The sequence below is a fragment of the Oryctolagus cuniculus genome, chromosome 5, assembly GCF_051225735.1.
Source record: "Oryctolagus cuniculus isolate XC-2025 breed Fujian yellow rabbit chromosome 5, ASM5122573v1, whole genome shotgun sequence".
NCBI classification, from domain to species: Eukaryota; Metazoa; Chordata; class Mammalia; order Lagomorpha; family Leporidae; genus Oryctolagus; species Oryctolagus cuniculus.
Genome location: NC_142871.1, coordinates 37,796,615 through 37,820,361, shown reverse-complemented (window position 1 = coordinate 37,820,361; position 23,747 = coordinate 37,796,615). Strand labels below are relative to the sequence as shown.

At 38.5% G+C, this 23,747-nt stretch overlaps 1 protein-coding gene across 6 annotated transcripts in view; it reads left to right on the top strand.

Moving 5' to 3' along the window:
• Window positions 1-23,747, top strand: part of AKAP7 (A-kinase anchoring protein 7) — a 162,672-nt gene that overhangs the window by 38,877 nt on the left and 100,048 nt on the right. For all 6 annotated transcript variants that reach the window (XR_016233751.1, XR_016233750.1, XM_051855333.3 and 3 more), the window contains exons 4-5: window positions 14,341-14,477; window positions 20,518-20,678. Coding sequence is in view for 4 of the 6 variants with exons in the window: in XM_051855333.3 (XP_051711293.1) it covers window positions 14,341-14,477; window positions 20,518-20,678 (298 nt within the window). In the remaining 2 variants the exon portion in view is untranslated. The remainder of the gene's footprint in view (window positions 1-14,340; window positions 14,478-20,517; window positions 20,679-23,747) is intronic.

The following is a 23,747-nucleotide window of genomic DNA, read 5'->3' as shown; positions in this document are numbered from 1 at the left end:
AAATCCACTTTGTCTCTTTTTCCTTTGATCTTTCATTTCTTAAGTCAGTACCCACATCTCTGCCCTCTTTCTTGTTCCCTCTCAAAAGCAAGTAAGAAATATAATTGCTTGTAACTCTGTTGGTCTTCTTGCTTTTTACTACTTCTCACCCCCTCTGAATCTTTCCTCCAGGTCCCTCCCTCGTCTTTTGTCATGAATTGCAATAGAAATGTTGTCAAGCTTCTTTGCTCTTTTAGCTGTATGATCTTGAAAAGATTTTAAAAATCTAATATCACTGTCATATCTGTATTTACACATTGCCAGGTTGAATGGTTATGATTTTAATTTGAGTAGGAACAAAAACCTTTACATGTATTTAATAAAGCAACCCATGCATGTTCTCACCAATTAAGGATGGTTAGTTTCCTTTCCATATATACCCCAAGTATTAATCTATCCAATATGCAAAACTGTTATTTATTTTATATGGTAGAATTATAGAGGTATCCTATAATTGTCATGGAAGCAATGTCTAGTTTCAAAGAGTTCTTTGATGATTTGGTTGAAGGTATGATGGTCATATCCTGATGCAGCATCTGTCATTATATATAGAAGTCTAGTTTTCATAGTCTGTGTCAAAACAAAAAGTTTGAGTACAGGGGAAATCTGGAACACTGTGAAGATTAGGCACAGTTCCATTGAGGTTTTATATACACAGAGAAAAATTACCAGTAATGAAACTGGTACTAGTTATATGTTATCCATTCGCTTCAGTTGCTTCTTTGAAGTGTCAAATTGATTGATTCTGTCAACCAGTTATGCTAGTACACCAAATATTTTAATAAAATTAGCTTCCTGGGGCCGGCACTGTGGCTCAGCGGGTTAACGCCCTGGCCTGAAGCACCGGCATCCCATATGGGTGCTGGTTCTGATCCCGGCTGCGCCACTTCTGATCCAGCTCTCTGGTATGGACTGGGAAAGCAGTGAAAGATGACCTAAGTTCTTGGGCCCCTGCACCTGCGTGGGAGACCCGAAGGAAGCTCCTGGCTCCTGGCTCCAGCGCAGTTCTGGCCGTTGCAGCCAACTGGGGAGTGAACCATCGGATGGAAGACCTCTCTCTCTCTGCCTTTCCTTCTCTCTCTGTGTAACTCTGACTTTCAGATAAATAAATAAATCTTTAAAAAAAAAATCAGCTTCCTGAATTACTTACTCAGGTGTGTTTGGGAATGACTTCTATTAATTGTGATTCTTCCCACTCCTCTAGATGACTTCCTAGCCAGCAATTGTTTTATTTACTGAGAATGCCTATACTTTGAACAGTAGACTAGACAGAATGTTCAGTTAAGTAATGAACATTTCTAACAAAAATAAAAGCAGAAGTTTGATTTTGTGTTGATGTAAACAAAGACAAAAGCAAGTCCCAGTCAATGGGCAGGGAGCAAATGGGGGTCTTGTTCTATCTTCTTGGGGAAAATGTCTACTTTGTGATGCTGTCTGCTTCTAAGGAAGTCTTCTGTTGAATATCCTTAATTTTAAGTCACCTATAGACTGACAAATCTAAATGTTTAAGGGAACTCTCTTGAGTTGAGAGATATAGACCCAAGGCTTAAGTGCCTGAAGTTTTGCTGCAACATAAAGAGGAAAAAATACCTGATATTGCCCATCCATTGAAACTGAAGGGCAGTTTTTCTTTGATATTGTTTCCAAAAAGAGCCACTATTCAGACTCTAGGTCTTGGAATGTCTGATCATCAGCAGTAGATGGTTCATGGAAAGTTTACCTTTTAGAAAAGCATTTTGCACAAAACATCAAGGACTTGCAGTATCGGATCAGTCAGTCTTAGAGGTACAGTGGATATGTGGGGGTCCATTATCAAAGTTATAGGCCTTCCAATAATTATTTCATAAGGAGTCAGTTTGTGTTTTCCTGTAGTGGTTGATCTAATTGCTGTTAAAACTAGTGGTAAAACTGTTGGGCTAGGTAATTTAGTTGACTCTGTTGCTTTAGCTAATTTTAGTTTCAAACTTTGTAGAACATTGAGGATATTATGGTAGAGCAATAGTAGTACCAGTGGGTCTATGAAATCTTATTTAGTTGTGTAATAACCTGTCCAGTAATGTGAGTTCTCCTATCTTTTGAGATCTCTTCAGGGATGCCCCACAAAGGAAACATACTTTCTGATTTTTTTTTCAGCTGATGAGGCATCAGCTTAATCAGCTTTTTTACAAAGGAAATCCTTGATTGATCCCAAAAATAGGCACACAAGAATAAATTACTGTCCCATTGATGTTGGTGACTGAATGAAATCTATCAGTATATTTTCTTTTTTTTTAGGTGTAGATATAACTAGTTTATTTATTTATTTATTTGGTTGGTCATAACACATGTATTTTTTTTCCCAAAGAAACCTTTTATTTAATGAGTACAAATTTCATAAATACAACTTTAGGAATGTAGTGATTCTTCCCACTATACCCACCCTCTTGCCTCCACTCCCAACCCACATCCACCTCCCTCTCCCATTCCCAGTCCCATTCTCCATTAAGATTAATTTTCAATTAACTTTGTACACAGAAGACCAACTCTATGCTAAGTAAAGATTTCAACAATTTGCACACACACACACACACACAATAAAAAGAAAAACTGCGAACAAATTTTAGTTAATTCTCATAATACAGCTCATTGAGGACAGAGGTCCTGAATGGGGAATAATTGTTAATTTAACGATTAACACTCTCATGTATGATGTCAATGATCACCCAAGGCTCTTGACATGAGCTGCCAAGGCTATGGAAGTCTTTTGAATCCACAAATTCCATCAGTATTTAGACAAGGCCATAAGCAAAGTAGTTCTTCCCTCCCTTCAGTTAAAAGTACATCCTTCTTCGATGGCCGCTTCTTTCCACTGGGGTCTCACTCACAGAGATCCTTCATGTAGAACATTTTTTACCACAGTATCTTGGCTTTCCATGCCTGAAATGCTCTTATGGGCTTTCCAGCCACATCCAAATGTATTAAGAGCTCATTCTGAGGTCAGAGTGTTACTTAAAGTGATTGTAATTCTATGAGTCTGCTCTGTGGATTGCTTTCCATGTTGGACATTCCCTCCTTTTTAATTCTATTATTACTAGGCACTTGATGCTATTTATATGATCTCTTTAACCCTTAATCCTATCTATATGTTTACTTTAATACTTAATATGTATACTTTAACAATTAAGTTGGCATTTTTACCATCAATTTTAATGAGATTTGGGGTCCCATGGCAAGTTTTTAAACTGTACCCTTAGAAGTAAGTCCCTAGGAATGTATGCAGAACTATACAGCTTTACAGTTAGGAACTTCCTCCTCCCTCTCTTATTCCCATTCTTATTTTTTACTGAAATCTATTTTCAGTTGACATTATGCACATATGATTAACTCTATGTTAAGTAAAGAGTTCAATAAATAGTATTAAGAAAACAAAAACTAGTCCTCAACAGTCAAGATAAGAGCTGTTCAAGTCATTTCTTCTCAAAGTATCAATTTCTTTTTTTTTAACATTTATTTAATGAATATAAATTTCCAAAGTACAACTTATGTATTACAGTGGCTCCCCCCCCATAACTTCCCTCCCACCTGCAACACTCCCCTCTCCTGCTCCTTTTCCCCTTCTATTCACATCAATATTCATTTTCAATTCTCTTTATATACAGAAGATCAATTTAGCATATATTAAGTAAGTATTTCAACAGTTTGCACCCACACAGAAACACAAAGTGTAAAATACTGTTTGAGTACTAGTTATAGCATTAAATCACAATGAACAACACATTAAGGACAGAGATCCTACATGAGGAGTAAGTGCACAGTGACTCCTGTTGTTGACTTAACAAATTGACACTCTTGTTTATGGCATCAGTAATCACCCTAGGCTCTTGTCTTGAGTTTCCAAGGCTATGGAGGCCTTTTGAGTTCGCTGACTCTAATCTTATTTAGACAAGGTCATAGTCAAAGTGGAAGTTCTTTCCTCTCTTCAGAGAAAGGTACCTCCTTCTTTGATGGCCCCGTTCTTTCCACTGGGATCTCACTCGCAGAGATCTTTCATATAGGTTTTTTTTTTTTTTTTTTTTTTTTTTTTTTTTTTGCCAGAGTGTCTTGGCTTTCCATGCCTAAAATACTCTCATGGGCCCTTCAGCCAGATCCGCATGCCTTAAGGGCTGATTCTGATGCCTGAGTGCTGTTTAGGACATCTGCCCTTTTATGAGTCTGCTGTGTATCCCGCTTCCCATGTTGAATTGTTCTCTCCCTTTTTGATTCTATCAGTTAGTATTAGCAGACACTAGTCTTGTTTATGTGATCCCTTTGACTCTTAGTCCTATCAGTGTGATCAATTGTGAACAGAAATTGATCACTTGGACTGGTGAGATGGTATTGGTATATGCCACCTTCACGGGATTGAATTGGAATCCCCTGACACGTTTCTAACTCTGCCACTTGGGGCAAGTCCGATTGAGCATGTCCCAAATTGTACATCTCCTCTCTCTCATTCCCACTCTTATATTTAACATGGATCTCAAAGTATGAATTTCATTTCCACAGGTTTCCTTTGAGGTGCTCTATTAGTTATCACAGATCAAGGAGAACATAAGGCATTTTTCCCTTTGGTATTGGCTTATTTCATAAGTATGCTGTTTTCCAGATTCATCCATTTTGTTGCAAATGACCGGATTTCATTTTTTTAATCACTGTGTATTATTCCATAGAGTACATATCCCATAATTTCTTTTTCCAGTCTTCTGTTGATGGGCATTTAGGTTGATTCCATTTTTAGCTATTGTGAACTGAGCTGCAAGAAACATGGGGGTGCAGATAACTCTTTTATTTGCTGATTTCATTCTCCTTTGGTAAATTCCCGAGAGTGGGATAGATGGGTCATATGGTAGATCTATATACAGATTTTTCAGTTATCTCCAAACTGTCTTTCATAGTGGTTTTACCAGTTTTCATTCCCACCAACAGTATATTAGGATACTTTTCCCCTACATCTTCACTGACATTTGTTGTTTGTTGATTTCTGTGGAAAGCTATTCTAAGTGGGGTGAGGTGAAACCTCATTGTGGTTTTGATTTGCATTTGCCTGAAGGGTAGTGATCCTAAACATTTTTTCTTGTGTCTGTTGGCCATTTGGACTTCCTCTTTTGAAAACATATCTTTTTTTGAAAACATGTCCTTTGCCTATTTCTTAATTTGGTTCTTTGGTTTTTTGATGTAGAGTTTCTTGATCTCTTTATATATTCTGGTTATTATTCCTTTATCAGTTGCGTAGTTTACAAATAATTTATCCCAGTCTATCAGTTGCCCCTTCACTTTCCTGAGTGTTTCTTTTGCAGTACAGAAGCTTCTCAATTTGATGTCATTCCGTCTGTTAATTTTGGCTTTGATTGCCTGTGCCTCTAGGGTCTTTTCCAGAAATTCTTTGCCTGTGCCGATGTCTTGCAGGGTTTCCCCTATGCTCTCTAATAATTTGATGGTATTAGGTCATAGATTTAGATCCTTAATCCATTTGAATAGATTTTTGTGTAAGGTATAAGGTAGGGGTCCTGCTTCATACATCTGCATGTGAAAATCCAATTTTCCCAGCACCATTTGTTGAAGACAGTATCCCTGCTCCAGGGATTGGTTTTAGCTCCTTGGTAGAATATAAGTTGGTTGTAGATGTTTGGATTGATTTCTGGCATTTCTATTCTGTTCCATTGGTCTTTCCATCTGTTTTTGTACCAGTACTAGGCTATTTAGATTATAACTGCCTTGTGGTATGTCTTAAAATCTGGTACTGTAATACCTCCAGCTTTGTTTTTGTTGTATAAGATTGCTTTAGCTATTCAGTGTCTCCTGTATTTCCATATGAATTTTAGCATCATTTTTTGTAGATCTGAGAAGAATGTCTTTGATATTTTGATTGGTATTGCATTGAATCTATAGATTGCTTTTGGAAGAATGGGGATTTTGATCCTGTTGATTGTTCCAGTCCATGAGCGTGAAGTTTTTTTTGTATCTTTTTCTATTTATTTCTTTAGTGTTTTTAAATTCTCATCATAGAAATCATTGATATCCTTGGTTAGATTTATTGCAAGGTATTTGATTTTTTTTGTAGCTATTGTGAATGGGATTGATCTTAGAAGTTCCTTCTCAGCTGTGGAATTGTCAGTTTACACAAAGGCTGTTGTTTTTTCTGTGTTGATGTTATATCCTGCTACTTTACCAAACTCTTCTATGAGTTCCATTAGTCTCTTGGTGGAGTCTTTTGGATCCCTTATATATAGAATCATGTCGTCTGCAAATAGGGATAGTTTGACTTCCTCTTTCCGAATTTGAATCCCTTTGATTTCTTTCTTGCCTAATGGTTTGTCATAAATTGCCTTGATTGTGTTGACGAGTGTTCCTTCTATACACAATTTGCTTAGAGTTTTCATCAGGAAAGGGTGTTATATTTTATTAGATGATTTCTCTGCATCTGTTGAAATAATCATATGGTTTTTGTTCAGCAGTTTGTTAATGTGGTGTATCACATTGATTGATTTGCAGATTTTGAACCATCCCTACATACCAGGGGTAAATCCTAATTGGTCCTGGTGAATGATCTTTCTGATGTGTTGTTGGATTTGATTGGCTAGAATTTTGTTGAGGATTTGGGTCTGTGTTTATCAGGGAAATAGTCCTCTTTCTCTATTGTGTCTTTTCCAGATTCAGGAATTAAGGTGATGTGGCTTCATAGAAAGAATTTGGGAGGAATCCCTCCCTTTCGGTTGTTTTTAATAACTTTAGAAGAATTGGAGTTAGTTCTCCAAATGTTTGGTAGAATTCAGCAGTGAAGCCATCTGGTCCTGGATTTTGCTTTGTTGGGAGAGTATTTATTATTGATTCAATTTCCACCTGGTACTGGGTCTGTTTAGGTTTTCTGTGTCTTCATGGCTCAATTTAGTTAGATTGTATGTGTCTAGGAACCTATCCATTTCTTCAAGGTTTCCCAGTTTGTTGGCATATCCCTCTTTGTGGTAATTTCTGATGGATCTTTTTATTTCCCTGGTGTCTGTTGATACATTTCCTTTTTCATCTCTAATTTTATTGATTTGAGTATTCTATCTGCTTTTTTTGTTTAGTTAGACCAATGGTGCATCAATTTTGTTTATTTTTTCAGAAAACCGCTCTTCGTTTTGCTGATCTTTTGTATTGTGTTTTTGGTTCAAATTTTGTTGATTTCTTCTCTAATTGTTTCTTTTTTCCTACTAGTTTTGGGTTTTGTTGCTGTTGTTTTTCTAAATCCTTGAGATGCATTGACAGTTCATTTATTTTGTGCCTTTCCATTTTCTTGATTAGGCACCAATTGCTATAAGCTTTCCTCTTTTATTTATTATTTTTTTTTGACAGGCAGAGTGGACAATGAGAGAGAGAGAGAGAGAGACAGAGAGAAAGGTCTTCCTTTGCCGTTGGTTCACCCTCCAATGGCCGCCAAGGCCGGCGCATTGTGCTGATCCGAATCCAGGAGCCAGGTGCTTCTCCTGGTCTCCCATGTGGGTGCAGGGCCCAAGCACTTGGGCCATCCTCCACTGCCTGCCGGGCCACAGCAGAGAGCTGGCCTGGAAGAGGAGCAAACGGGACTAGAACCTGGTGTGCTGGCGCCGCAGGCAGAGGATTAGCTATTGAGCCACGGTGCCAGCCTAAACTTTCCTCTTAGCACTGCTTTTGTTATATCGCATAAGTTTTGATATGCTATGTTTTCATCTTCATTTGTTTCCAGAAATTTTTTTTTTTTTTGATTTAGTCCATGACCCAGTGTTCATCCAGGAGCGTGTTATTCAGTCTCCATGTGTTTGCATATGTTCTAGAGATTCCTGAGTTACTAATTTCCAGCTTTATTCCATTGTGGTCTAAGAAGATGCATGGTATGATTTTAATTTTCTTTTTTTTATGAATTGCTGAGATTTGCTTTATGGCCTAAGATATGGTCAGTCCTAGAGAAAGTTCCATGCACTGGTGAGAAAAATGCATCTTCTGTGGCTTTAGGGTGAAAGGCTCTGTAGATATCTGTTAGGTCCATTTGGTCTATAGAGTTGATTAACTGTAGTTCCCTTGTTGATTTTCTTTCTGGTTGATCTGTCCATTACTGAAAGTGGGATATTGAAGTCCCCCATTACTATTGTATTTGTGTCTACTTCTCCTTTTAAATTCATTAACATTTCTTTTAGATTGCCAGGTGCCCTGTAATTAGGTACATATACATTTATGATAGTTACATCTTCATGTTGAATTGATCCTTTAATCATTATAGTGCCCTTCTCTGTCTGTCTTAATAGTTTTTGTGTTAAAGCCTATTTTGCCTTACATTTGGATGGCTACACCAGCTCTGTTTTGGTTTCTGTTCGCATGAATTATCTTTTTCCATCCTTTCACTTTCAGTCTGTGTGCATCTTTGTTGGTGAGGTGTGTTTCTGTAGTCAGCAAATACATGGGTTTTCTTTTTTAATAAATTCAGCCAGTCTGTGTATTTGAACTGGAGAGTTGAGACCATTTACATTCAGGTTGACTACTGTTCCGTACTGACTTTGCCCTGCCATATATCTGTTAATAGTTCTAATTTTTTTTTTTTTTTGAAGGGGGTTGCTTTGTACTTTTTCTGGGTCATTTTCAGCGTTCATCTTCTTTTGTAGTGATGTTCCTGTTTCTGTGTTTCTGTGTGTAGCATATCCTTGAGCATCTTTTGTAGGGCTGGGCAGGTAGTTAAAAATTCATTCATTTTTTGCTTGTTGTGAGAGATCTTTATTTCTCCTTCATTCATAAATGAGAGCTTTGCAGAGTATGGTATTCTGGGTTGCCAGTTTTTTTCTCTTAAGTCTTGGAATATATCTTGCCTTCTTTCCTTGCCTGTATGGTTTCTGATGAGAAGTCTGCAGTGAGTCTAATTGGAGTTCCTCTGAATGTGATTTAGTGTTTCTTCATGCATATTTTAGTATCTTTTCTTTATGTTTTACTGTGGAGAGTTTTACTACAATGTGTCATGGGGAAGATCTTTTCTGGTCGTGTCTATTGAGAGTTCTGTATACTTCCTATACTCTTGGATGTCTCTTTCTTTCTCCAGATTTGGGAAGTTTTCTGTTATTATTTCATTAAGGAGGCCTTCTAATCCCATCTCTCTTTCCACGCCTTCTGGAACTCCTAGGATTTGTATGTTGGGTCATTTGATCGTTTCTTGTAGATCTCCAACAGTGTTTTTTATAATTTTCTAATTTCTTCTTCTTTCATTTTGTCTGACTGTACCATTTCCAGAAATTTGTCTTCTAGTTGTCATAATCTTTCTTCTGTCTCACCTATTGTGTTGTTAAGGCTTTACACTGCATTTTTATTTGATCCATTGAATTTTTCATTTCTAGTATTTCATTCTGACTTCTCTTTAATGTCTCAATTTCTTGTGAGGACTTTTCATTTAGATCATGTATTTGCTTCTGGTTGCTTCTAAGTAATCTGATGATTAATTTTCTGACTTTTGGTTCTGGCATAACCTTGATCTCTTTATCTTCACCTTCTATTATTGAAGTGTTGTAGTGTTCCTTTGGGGGGGCTCATAGTGTCATTCTTGTTTAGGGTTTTTCTTTTGTTTATCGTCATTTGTGTATTTTTTTTCTTTTTTTGTCTGGTTGCTTTTCGCTTTAATTTGTGTCTTTGTGATTTAGTGGGACATCTATACTTTCAGTGAGTTCCAGGAGGTGCATGCTGTATTTGGCTTGGGTGTTTTGTTTAGTATTCCAGGGTAGAACAGTTATCCAAAGTAAGGCCTCTGTGGGACTTTGTAGTTTTCCTCTGGTTTTTTGGTTAGAGTAGGTTATTCACTTCTGTTGGTTTGACCTGTACTTTTCCTTACAGTTGTGGGATGCCCTGGTGTTAGTCTCTGGTGTATACAGGGTTATATTGCCCTGCTTAAAGAACTGCACCTCTAATCTGTGGAGATTTTCTTATGGTGAGGTTTCCCTGTGTTATAAGCTGCTATGGGTCTGTGCATTGCAAGTAGAAGCATGGAGTCTCACCTACTGGGGCCTGGCTCGCTTCTGAATCATGCTGGAGGTGGGTACAAGCTTCAGTGCATGGGCCCTGCCTACTAGAGCCTGGCTTGCTTCTCAATGTTTGATGGAGTGGGCTCTAGTTTTCAGTATTCAAGACTTTTCTTTGCTGTATAACTTGCTTGCTGGGGAAGAAATTCTTCTGAAATGTTGTGGTCCTCTTTCCTGGGTTGGGGTTGTGGTGAGGTGGCCCCTGCTATTAATGGGCATGTGTGTGGGAGGCAAGGGTGGCAGTCCCCTGCTTACATTAGAAAATGTAAACCAACAAAATGGCTTCTCCCAGCTGGCTGCAGGTCCAGGTAGGGCGAAGGGAGGAGAGGGAGGTGTGTGGGGGAGTTGCCCTATCTCTCTATTCGTTCTTCTATACCTTCTCTTTTTTTCCCACATGAATTTCAAAAGGAATTTCCCAAGCTCTCCCTCTCATTGCTATTTGCAGGTTTGTTAACCTGTGATTTCCCATCTCACCTGGTCCGCTAGGGGCTGGTGCCAACCTCCCCGGTCCGATCCTCCACCACTTCCCTTTCTTATTTGCTCTTTTGGCATGGACTTGCCCAGTTTCTGTTGCTCTTCTGGGCTTCACATCATGTATTTTCCACAGCTCTGTCTCTAGAGTGTATCTTCTTCCCTTTTTAACTATTTATTTTGCCTTGTGTGACTCGGTTCATCCTTGCTATACCACCGTCTTGGGACTCCTCCTCAGCAGATTTTCAAATGGTCCAGCAGGTGGTGCAAATTTGCCTCTTGGAACCTTATAGATCTTTTCAGGATTGCTAGTCTGACAGACTAGATATTGGTTATATATCAGTTTTATTGCTTGAGACAATCACCCAGTACTCTTCATAATTTGAGCTGTTTTGTCTGTACCATGATGGACTACAGAGCCTTTACTAATGATGCATTTAGGGATTCAAGTAGGATCAGTCAGTCATCCTAGCCCTCAGTGACTCCTCATTTTGCAGTAAATTCCATCCTTGAAGATATATTTTGTTGTTCCAATTCAGGTACATGATACTATTTCTTGAACATATTATCATAAATGATTTGATATGATCAACTTTATGAAGTTCATTCAAATTCTGTATTTTAACAATTCCTTTGCTAATTGACTTGGCATGAATAGTCTGCTAAATGTGTGTGCTTGATTTTCAGGTTCAGTCTTACAAATATGAGTTTCACTTTTAACAGCATCCTGTGAGGGCAGCAGAATAACTGAAAGGAATTCATCTATTTGGGGTCCACTTTTTTTTTTTTAAGATTTATTTATTTGAAAGTCAGTGTAGAGGGAGAGGCAGAGAGAGAGAGAGAGAAAGAGAGAGAGGGAGAGAGAGAGAGAGAGCTAGCTAGCTAGCTAGCTAGCTTCCATCCTCTGGTTCACTCCCTAATTGGCCACAATGGCTGGAGCTGGGCTGATCCAAAGCTAGGAGGCAGGGGCTTCCTCTGTGTCTCCCACATGGGTGCATGGGCCCAAGGAGTTGGGCCATGTTCCACTGCTTTCCCAGGCCATAGCAGAGAGCTGGATAAGAAGTGGAGCAGCTGGGACTTGAACTGGCACAAATATGAGATGCCAGCACTGCAGCAGCGGCTTTACCTGCTATGCCACAACAGCAGCCCCTTGGGGTCCAGTTTTGATGGAACTTCCGTTAGCAGTGGAAAACTGTTTCTATAACATTTCAAATTCAGGCACCACTCTAAAGGCATACCCTCTATCTGTGTACATGTTGATTGATTTGTCTTTTGGTTGTTTGACAAACTGTAGTAAGGGTCTGTAATGCTACAGATTCTTACTACTTAAATTGTAGAACACTAACCTTTTCTGTTAGTTCATATTGAGTAGTTATAACATATCCTGCTTGGTATTTTCCTTCCATATTTTTGACAGAAGACACATCAACAAAATGTTGAATGGAATCTAGATTCTGTCCAACACCCAGTTCAGTGTGTTAGATACCTCTTTCAACGTCTGGATCCCATTCTGTATTCCCTACCTCACCTGAAAGCTAGTGTGGTATATAACCTGATCTAGTCCATTTCCTGTCAAACACCCAGTTCAACCTGTGGATCCAGTCAAAAGTAAAATTATTTAAGTAAATTGAGATAGTTTGAAACACAAAGCGCAGAACTTGAACCTCCAGATGTAGCAAGAAGTACTGAGTATAATCTTCTCAGTGGATACCTCTTGGCTGGTCCTTGAAGTTCCCAGCAGTTACTGGAAGTCTCCTCTGACTCCCACCACTGTTATCAAACCATAAAAGAATAATCTGAAGCAAAGCAAAATTTTAAAGACCTTATATGAGTAAGAAGCAATTCATGAATTGGAGAACACCAGCTTGAAAAAGGCTTAGTGTTCTTATGACAAAGTGTTAGAGTTTTTATAGGGAAAAAGTGGAAGCAAAATTGTGTGTGTGTATGTGTGTGTGTGTTTTTAATCATGTTGGAAAATCTCCATTCACATAGTTGGATATTAGATGGCTGCTTTTGATTGATTGGAGTTAAATTATGCCTCTGGCAACAAAATCAGAAATGACCCAAGTTTTGCTTACGCTTGCTGTTTAAGCATGGTTAAGGCTATTTTTAAGGCCTAGTAGGTTTTGTTTGCTCAGGAATTTTTCAGTCTTTGTCTCTGTTTTAATTTTGCTTTAACACTTCCTACTGGGAAAACACCATTTCCTGTGTTAGCCTCTCTCAGATTACAGGGAATAGAGAAGTCCTGAGGTTATTTTGAATGCTGTAGATTAATTGTAACAATAGGTAATATTAAAGAAAAATTTTTCATGATACTTGCTAAGATGGTAAAGGCGACTTTATTCAAGGTGGCTGTGAAAATAGGTATAGGGACCACTGCAACAGAATCTTGCAGTGGAGAGACATTTGACTTAAAACTGATTCCAACAAGAGCAAGGGATTTATAACTGAGAAAAAGGGTTGGGGGTCAGTGAATAGAAAGTTACTAAGAGAAACATCAACGAAATGATTTCCGGCCAGACTGACTTGCTGGGATATTGCTGAAGGAAAGCCAGGGTAGTAAGGTATCTTAGTTATGGAGGGTGGGGGTATTTTTTTCAACCTGAGGCAGCAGGATTCTTGCTCAGAATAGAATCTGCAAAGTCAGAGAGAGAAGCCCAAAGTGGGGCTTAGTCAAGCAGAGGACTCAGAGGAGCCTGAATAAAGTTTTGGTCAAAGGAGAGTCTTTGTCAACGGGAGGTCAGATCCCAGGACAGCTTCTCATGAGTCTCATGATTTGCCCAATCACATTCCACAGATAATGGGAACATTGTTCAGGATAAAACAGTTACTCTCCTATCAGAACAGTTGCTATGCTCATGATTCAATTCTTTCTTATCTCTGCTTTTTTTGTGGATTCTGCTCCTATGGCCAGCTCCCTCCCTTTTCCTTTTTTCTCTGTAATATTCTGCTGCCTCAGAGCTTCTGTTTCCTTAGGGCTTCCTTCCATGTGCTCTCTTTTCTCTGGTTTTGCTATTTCAGTTCAAACTTTGCTCCTAAACACTCACATTTAGGCATTGACTGAACTGGATCTAAATGGATGCAAAGGAGGGGGAGGCATCATTCCTTTTCCTGTTTCAGCAGACTGGATTCTGGGGGTAGAGGGAAGGCAGGTGGGTGACGAGGTCTGTGGGAATTTTCACCCAGATGCAGACTGAGACAGTGTTTCTAACCCACACATTTGGACTTCTTTCAATCCTATCTCCATGGTTATACCCCTCCTCACATGTCAGGAAAAATTCAGTGGTCATTTTTGTTGCAATTATTGCTATCCTAAAAATTTTCAAAGGCCATGAGGAATGGTTTCTCAGACACATTCACTTTGGGGGAAATAAATATTACTTCTCACAGAAATGGAATGTTGTCTGCTTGGTTTGACCTTTCTGTGGCAATTTTTTCCCCTTAGGAAAGATCATAATTAGTGAGTCATATTTTATATTCTGAAAATATGCATGACCATTGAGATTTTTTTCTACTCAGCCAATGACCTGATCTGCAAAATAAGGATTTTGGCCTCCATTCTCTTAAGATGAACAAGCATTGTTCGATTTTCTGAAATTTTTCATCCTATTAAGCTTTCCAGCCATCTAGGATAGTTGAGAACAAGTATACAATTGGGTATTTGCTTTGTTGAAGGCTCTCAGCATTATTCTGATTTTGGTTGCTTATTTGGTTGATACTTGTTTTTTTTCTTGACTTATGATTTACTATACAGGAACATTGCTCACCTAATTTCTGTTTCTTTTTGTGCATGTGTGATTAGATAACAAAAGGGATTAAGATTCTGCAAAATGAGATAATACAGCAAGATAAGCGATTGGCCAAAGCCATGGTCAGTGATGGTTCTTTTCACGTTACCCTATTAGTGATGCAATTATTAAATGAAGATGAAATAAACATGTAAGTAATACAACATTCCTGAATATTATTTTCCAAATTTTTATCTTGATATGAATAAGTATAGCAGAACTCTAAAAGCCATTAAAATTCTAAAAAAGTATTCTTCATTATAATTTGTTGCTATTAGCAGTCAATATATAGAGTTAATTATATAGATTCTTCTTAATCTAGACTTTTCATTGTATTATTTATTACCACATGATAACCTTTTGTTATGCAGGTGCTTTGTTTATATTGATTATGTAAACACTCTTGAGTCTGACCTTATAGGTAATTATTCTGGATCCATGGCACAACCACCTCTTATTAATGACTTTGAGGAAATCGTTTATTTTCTAAGTAACTGAAGAAAATAATCATGGCAATCATGCAAGATTTCTTAGGAAGGGTCTGGTACATTGTAGGCACTTTAATGTTAGTAGCTCTTAGAGCTACTATTTTACTAGGCCATTGGACATTGGACACTCTGCATCTTTTTTTTCTGGCTAAGACAGCAGAAGAGATGATTTATTGTTTACGTGTTACACTTGGAGACACAACTAACAACAAAACTAGTACAGAATGTTGCAGGCCCAGGCAAAGGGCCATCAGGGACTGTTTTGGGGTCAGCAAAGTGAGTCTCATAGGCAATTTCTGTGATCCATTGGAGATGGAAGTTTCAGAATCTCGAGACAAGTTGTAGATACTGGCAGGTAGTCCAAAAATTTGTACCAGCGTTCCAGGGTCTGACATTTATTACTTCTGTCCCTTTGGCCATCACAGGTATACAAGTCAGTGTTGTACTTGCACCCCTGTCTCATCATTCTTCTTTTGCATTTCCGCCTGCACATTTGCTTCTTCTTCCACTTGGCTCTCCTGGCTTGGAGGTTTCCAAGATGGCACTAAAAACAAGAGTCACTTCCACCTTAGTTATTCTTTTTTATTTTTAATATTTATTTATTTATTTTAAAAGCAGAGTTACAGAGAAGTACAGAGAGAAAGGGAGAGAGGGAGACAGGTCTTCCATCTGCTGGTTCACTCCCCAAATGGCTGTAATGGCCCAAGCTATGCCGATCCAAAGCCAGGAGCCTGGAGCTTCTTCTGGGTCTCTCATGCAGGTGCAGGGGCCCCTTTCCAGGCATCTCCCACTGCTTTCTCAGGCCATAGCAGAGAACTGGATCAGAAGTGGAGTAGCTGGGACTTGAACCGGTACCCATATTGGATGTCAGCACTGCAGGCGGTGGCTTTACCCACTACAGCACCGGCCCCTACTGTAGTTATTCTTAGAATCTTTGTATATAGTCCCATGCCATGTGATTCCAGGGTTGTGTCATAAAGTTTGGGTATCAGTTGTTGATTAGTGCTTTCCATTCCATTCTGGAGTGGAGAAAACTTGTTCTTCCTTCAGTTCTCTAAACACTCTCAGATGATTCTGTTTCCCTGTTACCTGCTGTAATAACCCACTCTGTTAAGCCTAAACTCTGGAAAACCAGACCTAGAATGTGTTGTGGATTACTATGTTTTATACCTTGACATGTATGACTCCTAGGAATGAAGAACAAGGCTTGAATTGGGGAAGGGGGTGAGGAAAAGGTAAAATAAAATGGAGAAAATAAAATAACTCAAAATATTTAGCCATTGTTGAATATTATGATTATGTCTTTTGTAGAACCTCTTGTCTTTAGAGATCAGACTTCTGGTTTGTTCACACCGATCTCCCCAAGAGCAGCCTTGGGCATTCTATGTGGGTAGAGTAGGAAAGATTTTATTTGACTCACTTTGGTGATCACTTTGCCAACGAGAAGAAAAAAAAAGTGCTCTTGAACGAGAGATGCCAAGAAAGATGCCAAGAAGATGAAAGAATGAGAGGAAGGAGTAGGGTCCTGTGTGTACTGGAATGGTCAAGCTCTCCAGAAAACCAGAACCAGGAGAATGTGTATGTATATGGATATCTGTTTGTGTAGACGTAGATGTCTTTACATGAAGAGATTTATTTAAGGAATTGGCTCACATGATTGTGGGAGTTGGTGAGTCTAAAATACGCAGTGCAGTATGGCAGGCTGCAGACCTAGGGAAGAGTTGGTGTTACAGTCTCAAGTCCAAGACAGGCTGGAGGCAGAAGCCCTTTCTCAGGAGTACTTAGCGTTTTCCATGAAGGCTTTCCACTGATTGACTGAGGCCCATCCATTTTCTGGAGAGTCAGAGGTATCAACTTTTAGATAATGGTGAGATTAAACCTGTGTCCTTAATTTGGGCAGCTAGATAGTGAGAGTGAAATTGATTGTTTTCTGGAAAGACTTTGTTTATGTGAAAGATTTTTAAAAGGTTATAACTTTTGGGGGTCCGAGTTATGGCATAGTAGGTTAAGTCTGCAATGCTGGCATCCCATATTGGTGCTGCTTTGAGTCTCAGCTGCTCCACTTCTGATTCAGCTCCCTACTAATAAGCCTGGGAAAACAGCGGAAGGCAGCCCAGGTTCTTGGGCCCCTGTACCCTCATCGTAGACCCGGATGGAGTTCAGGCTCCTGTTCAGCCTGGCCTAGCTCTGGCCATTGAAGAGAGAACCAGCATTGGAGAGTGAACCAGCAGATGGAAGATCTCTCTTTGTAACTCTGTCCATCAAATAAAATAAAATAAAATAGATCTTTTTAAAAAAAGGTTTTAACTTTTTATTTTTAATTTTCATCCTATAAGCTAATCCTAATATACTAGATAGCTAGATTGTCAGTTTCTTATTTATTTATTTTTTTTGACAGGCAGAGTGGACAGTGAGAGACAGAGAGAAAGGTCTTCCTTTTCCGTTGGTTCACCCCTCAATTGACTCTGCGGCCAGCGCGCTGTGGCTGGCACACCAAGCTGTGGCTGGCACACCAAGCTGATCCGAAGCCAGGAGCCAGGTGCTTCTCCTGGTCTCCCATGCAGGTGCAGGGCCCTAAGACTTGGGCCATCCTCCACTGCCTTCCCGGGCCACAGCAGAGAGCTGGACTGGAAGAGGAGCAACCAGGACAGAATCCAGTGCCCTGCCTGGAACTAGAACCTGTGTGCTGAGGCCACAGGTGGAGGATTAGCCTATTGAGCCACAGCGCCGGCCAGTTTCTTATCTTATTATTACTTTACAGAGTTTAGTGTCATATTTTAGATGTTTAGTAAATAATTGATCAAAGGGTTGGAGTGGAATACATACATGCTTTTGTTAAACTCATGAATTTCTTCAGGTAGATATCATCTGGTTCCTTTGTGCCCTTACAGTGTAAGGGAAAAGAATAGAAATGCATTAGGCCAAACCTAGTTGCTGATTTGGAAAGATAGCTATCCTGCTTTAATTTGAAATACAACCTTTGGGTCTGAATTCTAGTTTCTTGTATGCGTATACTTTTTTACTTCTCTTACTACAAAGAAACAAAGAAGTTGTTCCATAAATTCTGCTTGGAAAGATACTCTATCGAAAAGAATTTTCATGTCAGTGGTAGGCACTATGAATCCTTTTCATTGTGTGAGAATTAACTTATCATTAAGATAAATTTGTTGGGGGCTGGTGCTGTGGCGCAATGAGTTAACGCCCTGGCCTGAAGCACTGGCATCCCATATGGACGCCAGTTCGTATCCCGGCTGCTCCACTTCCAATCCAGCTTTCTGCTATGGCCTGGGAAAGCAGTAGAAGATGGCCTAAGTCCTTGGGCTCTGCACCCAGGTTGGAGACCCGGAAGAAGCTCCTGGCTCCTGGCTTCAGATTAACGCAGCTCTAGCCATTGCAACCAATTGAAGAGTAAACCGTCAGATGGAAGACCTCTCTCTGCCTCTCCTATCTCTGTGTAACTCTGACTTTCAAATAAATAAAGAAATCTTAAAAAAAATAAATAAATTTGTTGAATTCTACTAGAGAACTGAAAACTAGATTAAGTTTAGATCATCCAGATTTTTTAAAAGAAACATAGTATAAAGAATTTACTTTCTTTCAAAAGTCCTGCCCTTACTCATTGCCTGCTTTAGTATAGTTTAATTTAAAATGAATATCTTCATTTTCCCCAATTTATGATGGATGAGCCAAAAGTGGCTGTTCTTTTATTACATACTTTAACCCACAGGACACAATGAAAGACAATATTAAATTAGAGCAGTGTGCATGATGTCATTTTGGAGGTACATAAATACTGTTTCTTAAAATTGGATTTAAGATGTGGATTTAGAGGTGGAATAAAAAAATTGACATTTTCATAGCTATTCTAAAAGATTATATATATACAGAGAAGTGAGATTGAATTTGAAAATCATGGATGAAAATCAGTTAGACTTGACATGAAGACTAACTGAAAAATATGAAAGAAGAAAGATGTAGAAATATACCTAAATGTTTTTTTCAAGTATTTGACTGATGAACAAATCACTGATCCAAATAATTTGAATTAATGATAGTTCACCAGAAGGATGTTTTTAAACCCTTTCTGTCCTCTAAGAATGTACTTATTTCTTTTTTAAGTAATTGCTGCCCTCTAGTGAGATCTTAATTTTTTTCTCATAATAACATATCTTTACCAAAATTCCCTTCAAGATGGGAATAATTGATCCTAATTTTCAATATTAAAATTTGATTACGTCTAATTTAGCAATATAGTAAACATCTGTTTTTTTTTTTTTTAAATAAAAGCACTTGAAATACAGAGAAGCCCTATAATCATGTGGGTTAAATAGCTATAACAGACATAGAGCTTAGAGAATCTAATTAAACTTGTTCTTTATTTGAATCCTTGTATAGTAATGATTTTTATATTATAGATGTTATTGTATTTTACAAGATAAAGTATATAAAATTTTAGTAGAATACATTGCTGATTTAACTACTGTATACTTATTTTTAAAATTTTATATAAGTTATACAAATTTCATGTGTTTTGTATATACAGGTTTAGGAGGATTGTGATCCTTCCTACCCTAGATTCCCTTCCACTCATGCTCCAACACTTTTTCTCCTTCCTCTCCTATTCCCACTCTTAATTTTTATAAAGATATACTTTCAGTTTACTTAATGATCGTAAAGTTAACCTTACACTAAGTAGAAGAGTTCAGCAAATAATATGAAGAAAAAAACACTGTTCCCAAACAGAAGAGACAAGGGCTGTAAACAATCATGGAATCTCAAAATGTCCATTTTACTCTAATACGTTATGTTTTAGGTACTCTGTTAGTTACCTCTGATCAGAGAAAACATATGGTGTCTGTCTTTGAGAGCCGTTCTAACTGGGGTGAAGTGAAATCTCATTGTGGTTTTGATTTGACTACTGTGTAATTATTAGTTTTTTTAAAATAAAGAATCTAGAACTTTCTACGTAATCTAATACAAACTCCTGTAGGTACTAGATATTTTGAGATATAGTATCAATGAGCTTTTTGAGTTGTCTGTGCAATACTTTCTCAGTTATACAAGTGTTTGGTGGACTATAAAATTGTATCTGCTTTAATGTCTTTAATAGTGATTATAATTATGTAAAGATTTAATTCACTTATTCCATAGTTTTTGTTTAGAAATTAATGGTTTTAGGCCAGCGCTGTGGCTCACTAGGCTAATCCTCTGCCTGCGGCGCTGGCACACTGGGTTCTAGTCCCAGTCAGGGCACCGGATTCTGTCCTGGTTGCTCCTCTTCCAGTCCAGCTCTCTGCTATGGCCCAGGAGTGCAGTGGAAGATGGCCCAGGTGCTTGGGCCCTGCACCTGCACGGGAGACCAGGAGGAAGCACCTGGCTCCTGGCTTCGGATCAGCTTGGTGTGCCAGCCGCAGCGCGCTGGCCGCAGAGTCCATTGAGGGGTGAACCAACGGAAAAGGAAGACCTTTCTCTCTGTCTGTCTCTCACTGTCCACTCTGCCTGTCCAAAAAAAAAAATAAATAAAAAAAAAAAATAAATAATGGTTTTAAACATATGAGTTAGATTTAGAAGGTATTTTGAATTTTAATATAATTAGTTCAAATACAAGAATTAATTTATCTTCCTAAAATTGATTACTTTGTTCCTTGATTTGAATACTTTATTACTAAATAAGTTACTAAAAAATATGTTCTCTCTCACCAGTGGTATTGATGCTCTCTTGGAATTAAAACCACTCATAGAAGAAATCCTCCAAGGAAAACATTTGACTTTGACTTTTCAAGGGATTGGAAGTTTTGGTGACCGGGTTGGATTTGTGAAGCTGGCAGAAGGAGATCACATAAATCTACTTTTAGAGATAGCAGGTAAAACAGATATAAGCACACTTAAATCTCATCTGTTGAAAAAGTAGCTTTCTTTTTTCAATTTTGTAATAGACATCTTTTAATTTTGGAGAGCCAGTATAGCCTTTTGATAAATGAGCTGCCTAGATATTTGCATGTGTGAATAATTAGCTAAATAAAGTGGAAAGTGAACTTGATTCTTGAACTTGAGGAATATGTTGATTCTGGGGCTCTCGAAAAGGTGATGAACTAGATTCAAGAATTTGTTAGGATTGTCCTAATCATAAATCCGAAGGATCTCAGTGTTTATCGTGACATTTGACATATGGTTGGCACTTATTTAAGTATTGAATGACTGAATAACAGTTACCTGTTGCCAGCTCAGAGGCTTGGGGATTGTCACCCCCACTCCAGAAAGCCTGTAGATGAATCAGCATCGTTTCCATTTGTTTTCCTTCCTTGCTGCTTTCGGTTTTACTCTCTGAGCAGAAGGTTCATTGGCCGTGGTAGAAGGCCTCACATTTATTGGACAACATGTTGCTTTATACAGTATAATTGAAAGGGACGTGGAATTAGAAGCAGGAAAAAAGCATAGCCTGGATGAATAACTTTTGAGTTTTATCCAGAGGTAATAGGTTGGGTATTAGCTTACATGCTGTGAGCAGTTTTTATCTTCATCTCACTCATGTCATGTAACTTCATTTTGTGTCATCTCCTTTCAACTTCGGTAATCCTGGTTTGTAATATACTTTCATCATTGGTCCATGCTTGATGCACTTTTATCTATCTGCCTTCTTGTTTTTTCTTTTTTTCTCTTCCTCTTTCCCATTCCTTTTCTCTTTCCCCCTCACCCATTCCTCTTCTCTGTCTAAACAAATAATGTAATGACCTGAAGCTCTACCACCCACAATAAAAACTAGAAGTCTGGTAGTAATCCAACTGTGTTGTCTTCATAATCCATCTATTGACCTTCCTCCATTTAAGTTAACCAATCATCTTGAAGTGGCTGTTTGTTATTTCCTTTTCTCCCAAAGTATATGTATTTTCATTTTGATTGGTTTTAACTTAACAAAGATGGTATCTTGTTGTCTGTGATCTTTTGGGGTGTACTTTTCTGTCTAATATTATATTGCTTGCATGTAATTTAATAATTGCCTATTCAAAAGTGTACATTTAGTTGGGGAGGTGGTAGAATGAGGATTAGGGTTCATTGTTGGTAAGTTTTTCTTTTGTGGTCTTAGGATACTTTTTTTTTTTTTATACTTATTGATTTATTTGAAAGGCAGAGTTACAAAGAGGCAGAGGCAGAGAGAGAGAGAGAGAGAGGTCTTCTGTCCTCTGGTTCACTCCCCAATTGGCCGCAATAGCTGGAGCTGTGCCGATCTGAAGCCAGGAGCCAGGATCCTCTTTTGGGTCTCCCTCGTGGGTGCAGGTTCCTAAGGACCTGGGCTGTCTTACGCTGCTCTGCCACGCCATAGCAGAGAGCAGGATTGGAAGTGGAGCAGCCGAGACTTGAACTAGTGTCCATATGGGATGCTGACACTGCAGGCTGGGACTTTAACCCTCTGTACCACAGTGCCAGCCCTGGATTTTTCTTTTAAGATTTATTTATTTGAAAGGTGTAGAGGAAGAGAGGAAAGATCGAGAAGGAAATTTTCCATCTGCTGGTTTACTTCCCCCAAACCTGCAACAACCTGGGGTTGGCTACACTGAGGTCAGAAGCCAGGAACTTCATCCTCGTCTCTCACATAGGTGGAAGGAACCTAAGTACTTTAGCCATCATCTGTTGCTTAACACATACATTAGCAGGGAGCTGGATGAGAACCAGCGTTCTGATTTGGGATGAGGACATCCCAAGTGGTGTCTTACCCAGTTGCACTGTAGCACCTGCCTTCGTCTATTGGATATTAAGAATTTAGGAGATGTTTGGTTCATAGAGAATATAAGAAACCTTCTCCCTTTGACTTCACAAAAACAAAAACAAAAACAAATGTTAGCTAGAAGTTTCAAAACCAAGACAAAGAAAAATCATTGTAACTAATAGATTTCAGTAAGGTTGCTATACAATGAAGTCAATATACAACAAACTATAAATAGTTAAAATTCCTAATTTTCTACTAGATAATCATTTATGACAACAAAACCAGTAAGAATTTGTGGGAAGAAATCCACCAAAGGACATGCAAGACTTTTATGGAGAAAATATTTTAGCTATTGCATATTTGCTAAAAATGTTTTTCACAATACTTTTATGCTTTCCTCTTCTATTTTTTGGAATATCATCTTTTCTTTTCCCTGAGAAATATATTCTTAAACTGAGCCAGACCATCAGAAAATTGCGTACATATTTAGATAAAATCATTCAGAATTACTATCGCTATAATTTTTTTTTTTACTTATACTGATAATTTCATAAGAAACAGGTTTATGGAATTCTGTATGTGTAAATATTTAAGAAAACAAATGTTACTGGGGGGGGCATTGTGGTGCAGCAGGTTAAACTGCCGCCTGGGGTGCCCATATCCCCTGCCTGCTGGAATCTGGGCTACTCTGCTTCCTGTACAACTCTCTGCTGAAGTACCTGGGAGCCAGTGGATCCTGGCACAAGTACATGGATCCTTGCCACCTGTATGGTAGACATGGATTGAGTTCTTGGCTCCTGGGTTTGGCCTGGCCCAGCCATTGTAGGCATTTGAGGAGTGAGCCGACAGATGGAAGTGCTTTCTCTCTCTGCATCTCCCTTTGCCACTCTGCCTTTAAACTAACTAACTAACTAACTAATTAACTAACTACTGTTAGAAAAATAAATACATTTTATTGGTAATTACATAAGAGCTGAGCTGATAGGAAACTTGTTTTCTTTCATCTTAAAGTCAGAACTGCTTTCCTTGGACAGTTTTTTACCTCATGAGTGTTGAATTTTGTTGTTGTTGTTGTTTAAAGATTCATTGGTTCTTCTTTTTTTTTTTTTTTTTTTTTTATTTGACAGGCAGAGTTAGACAGTGAGAGAGAGACAGAGAGAAAGGTCTTCCTTCCGTTGGTTCACCCCCCAAATGGCCGCTACGGCTGGCGCGCTGCGCCATTCTAAAG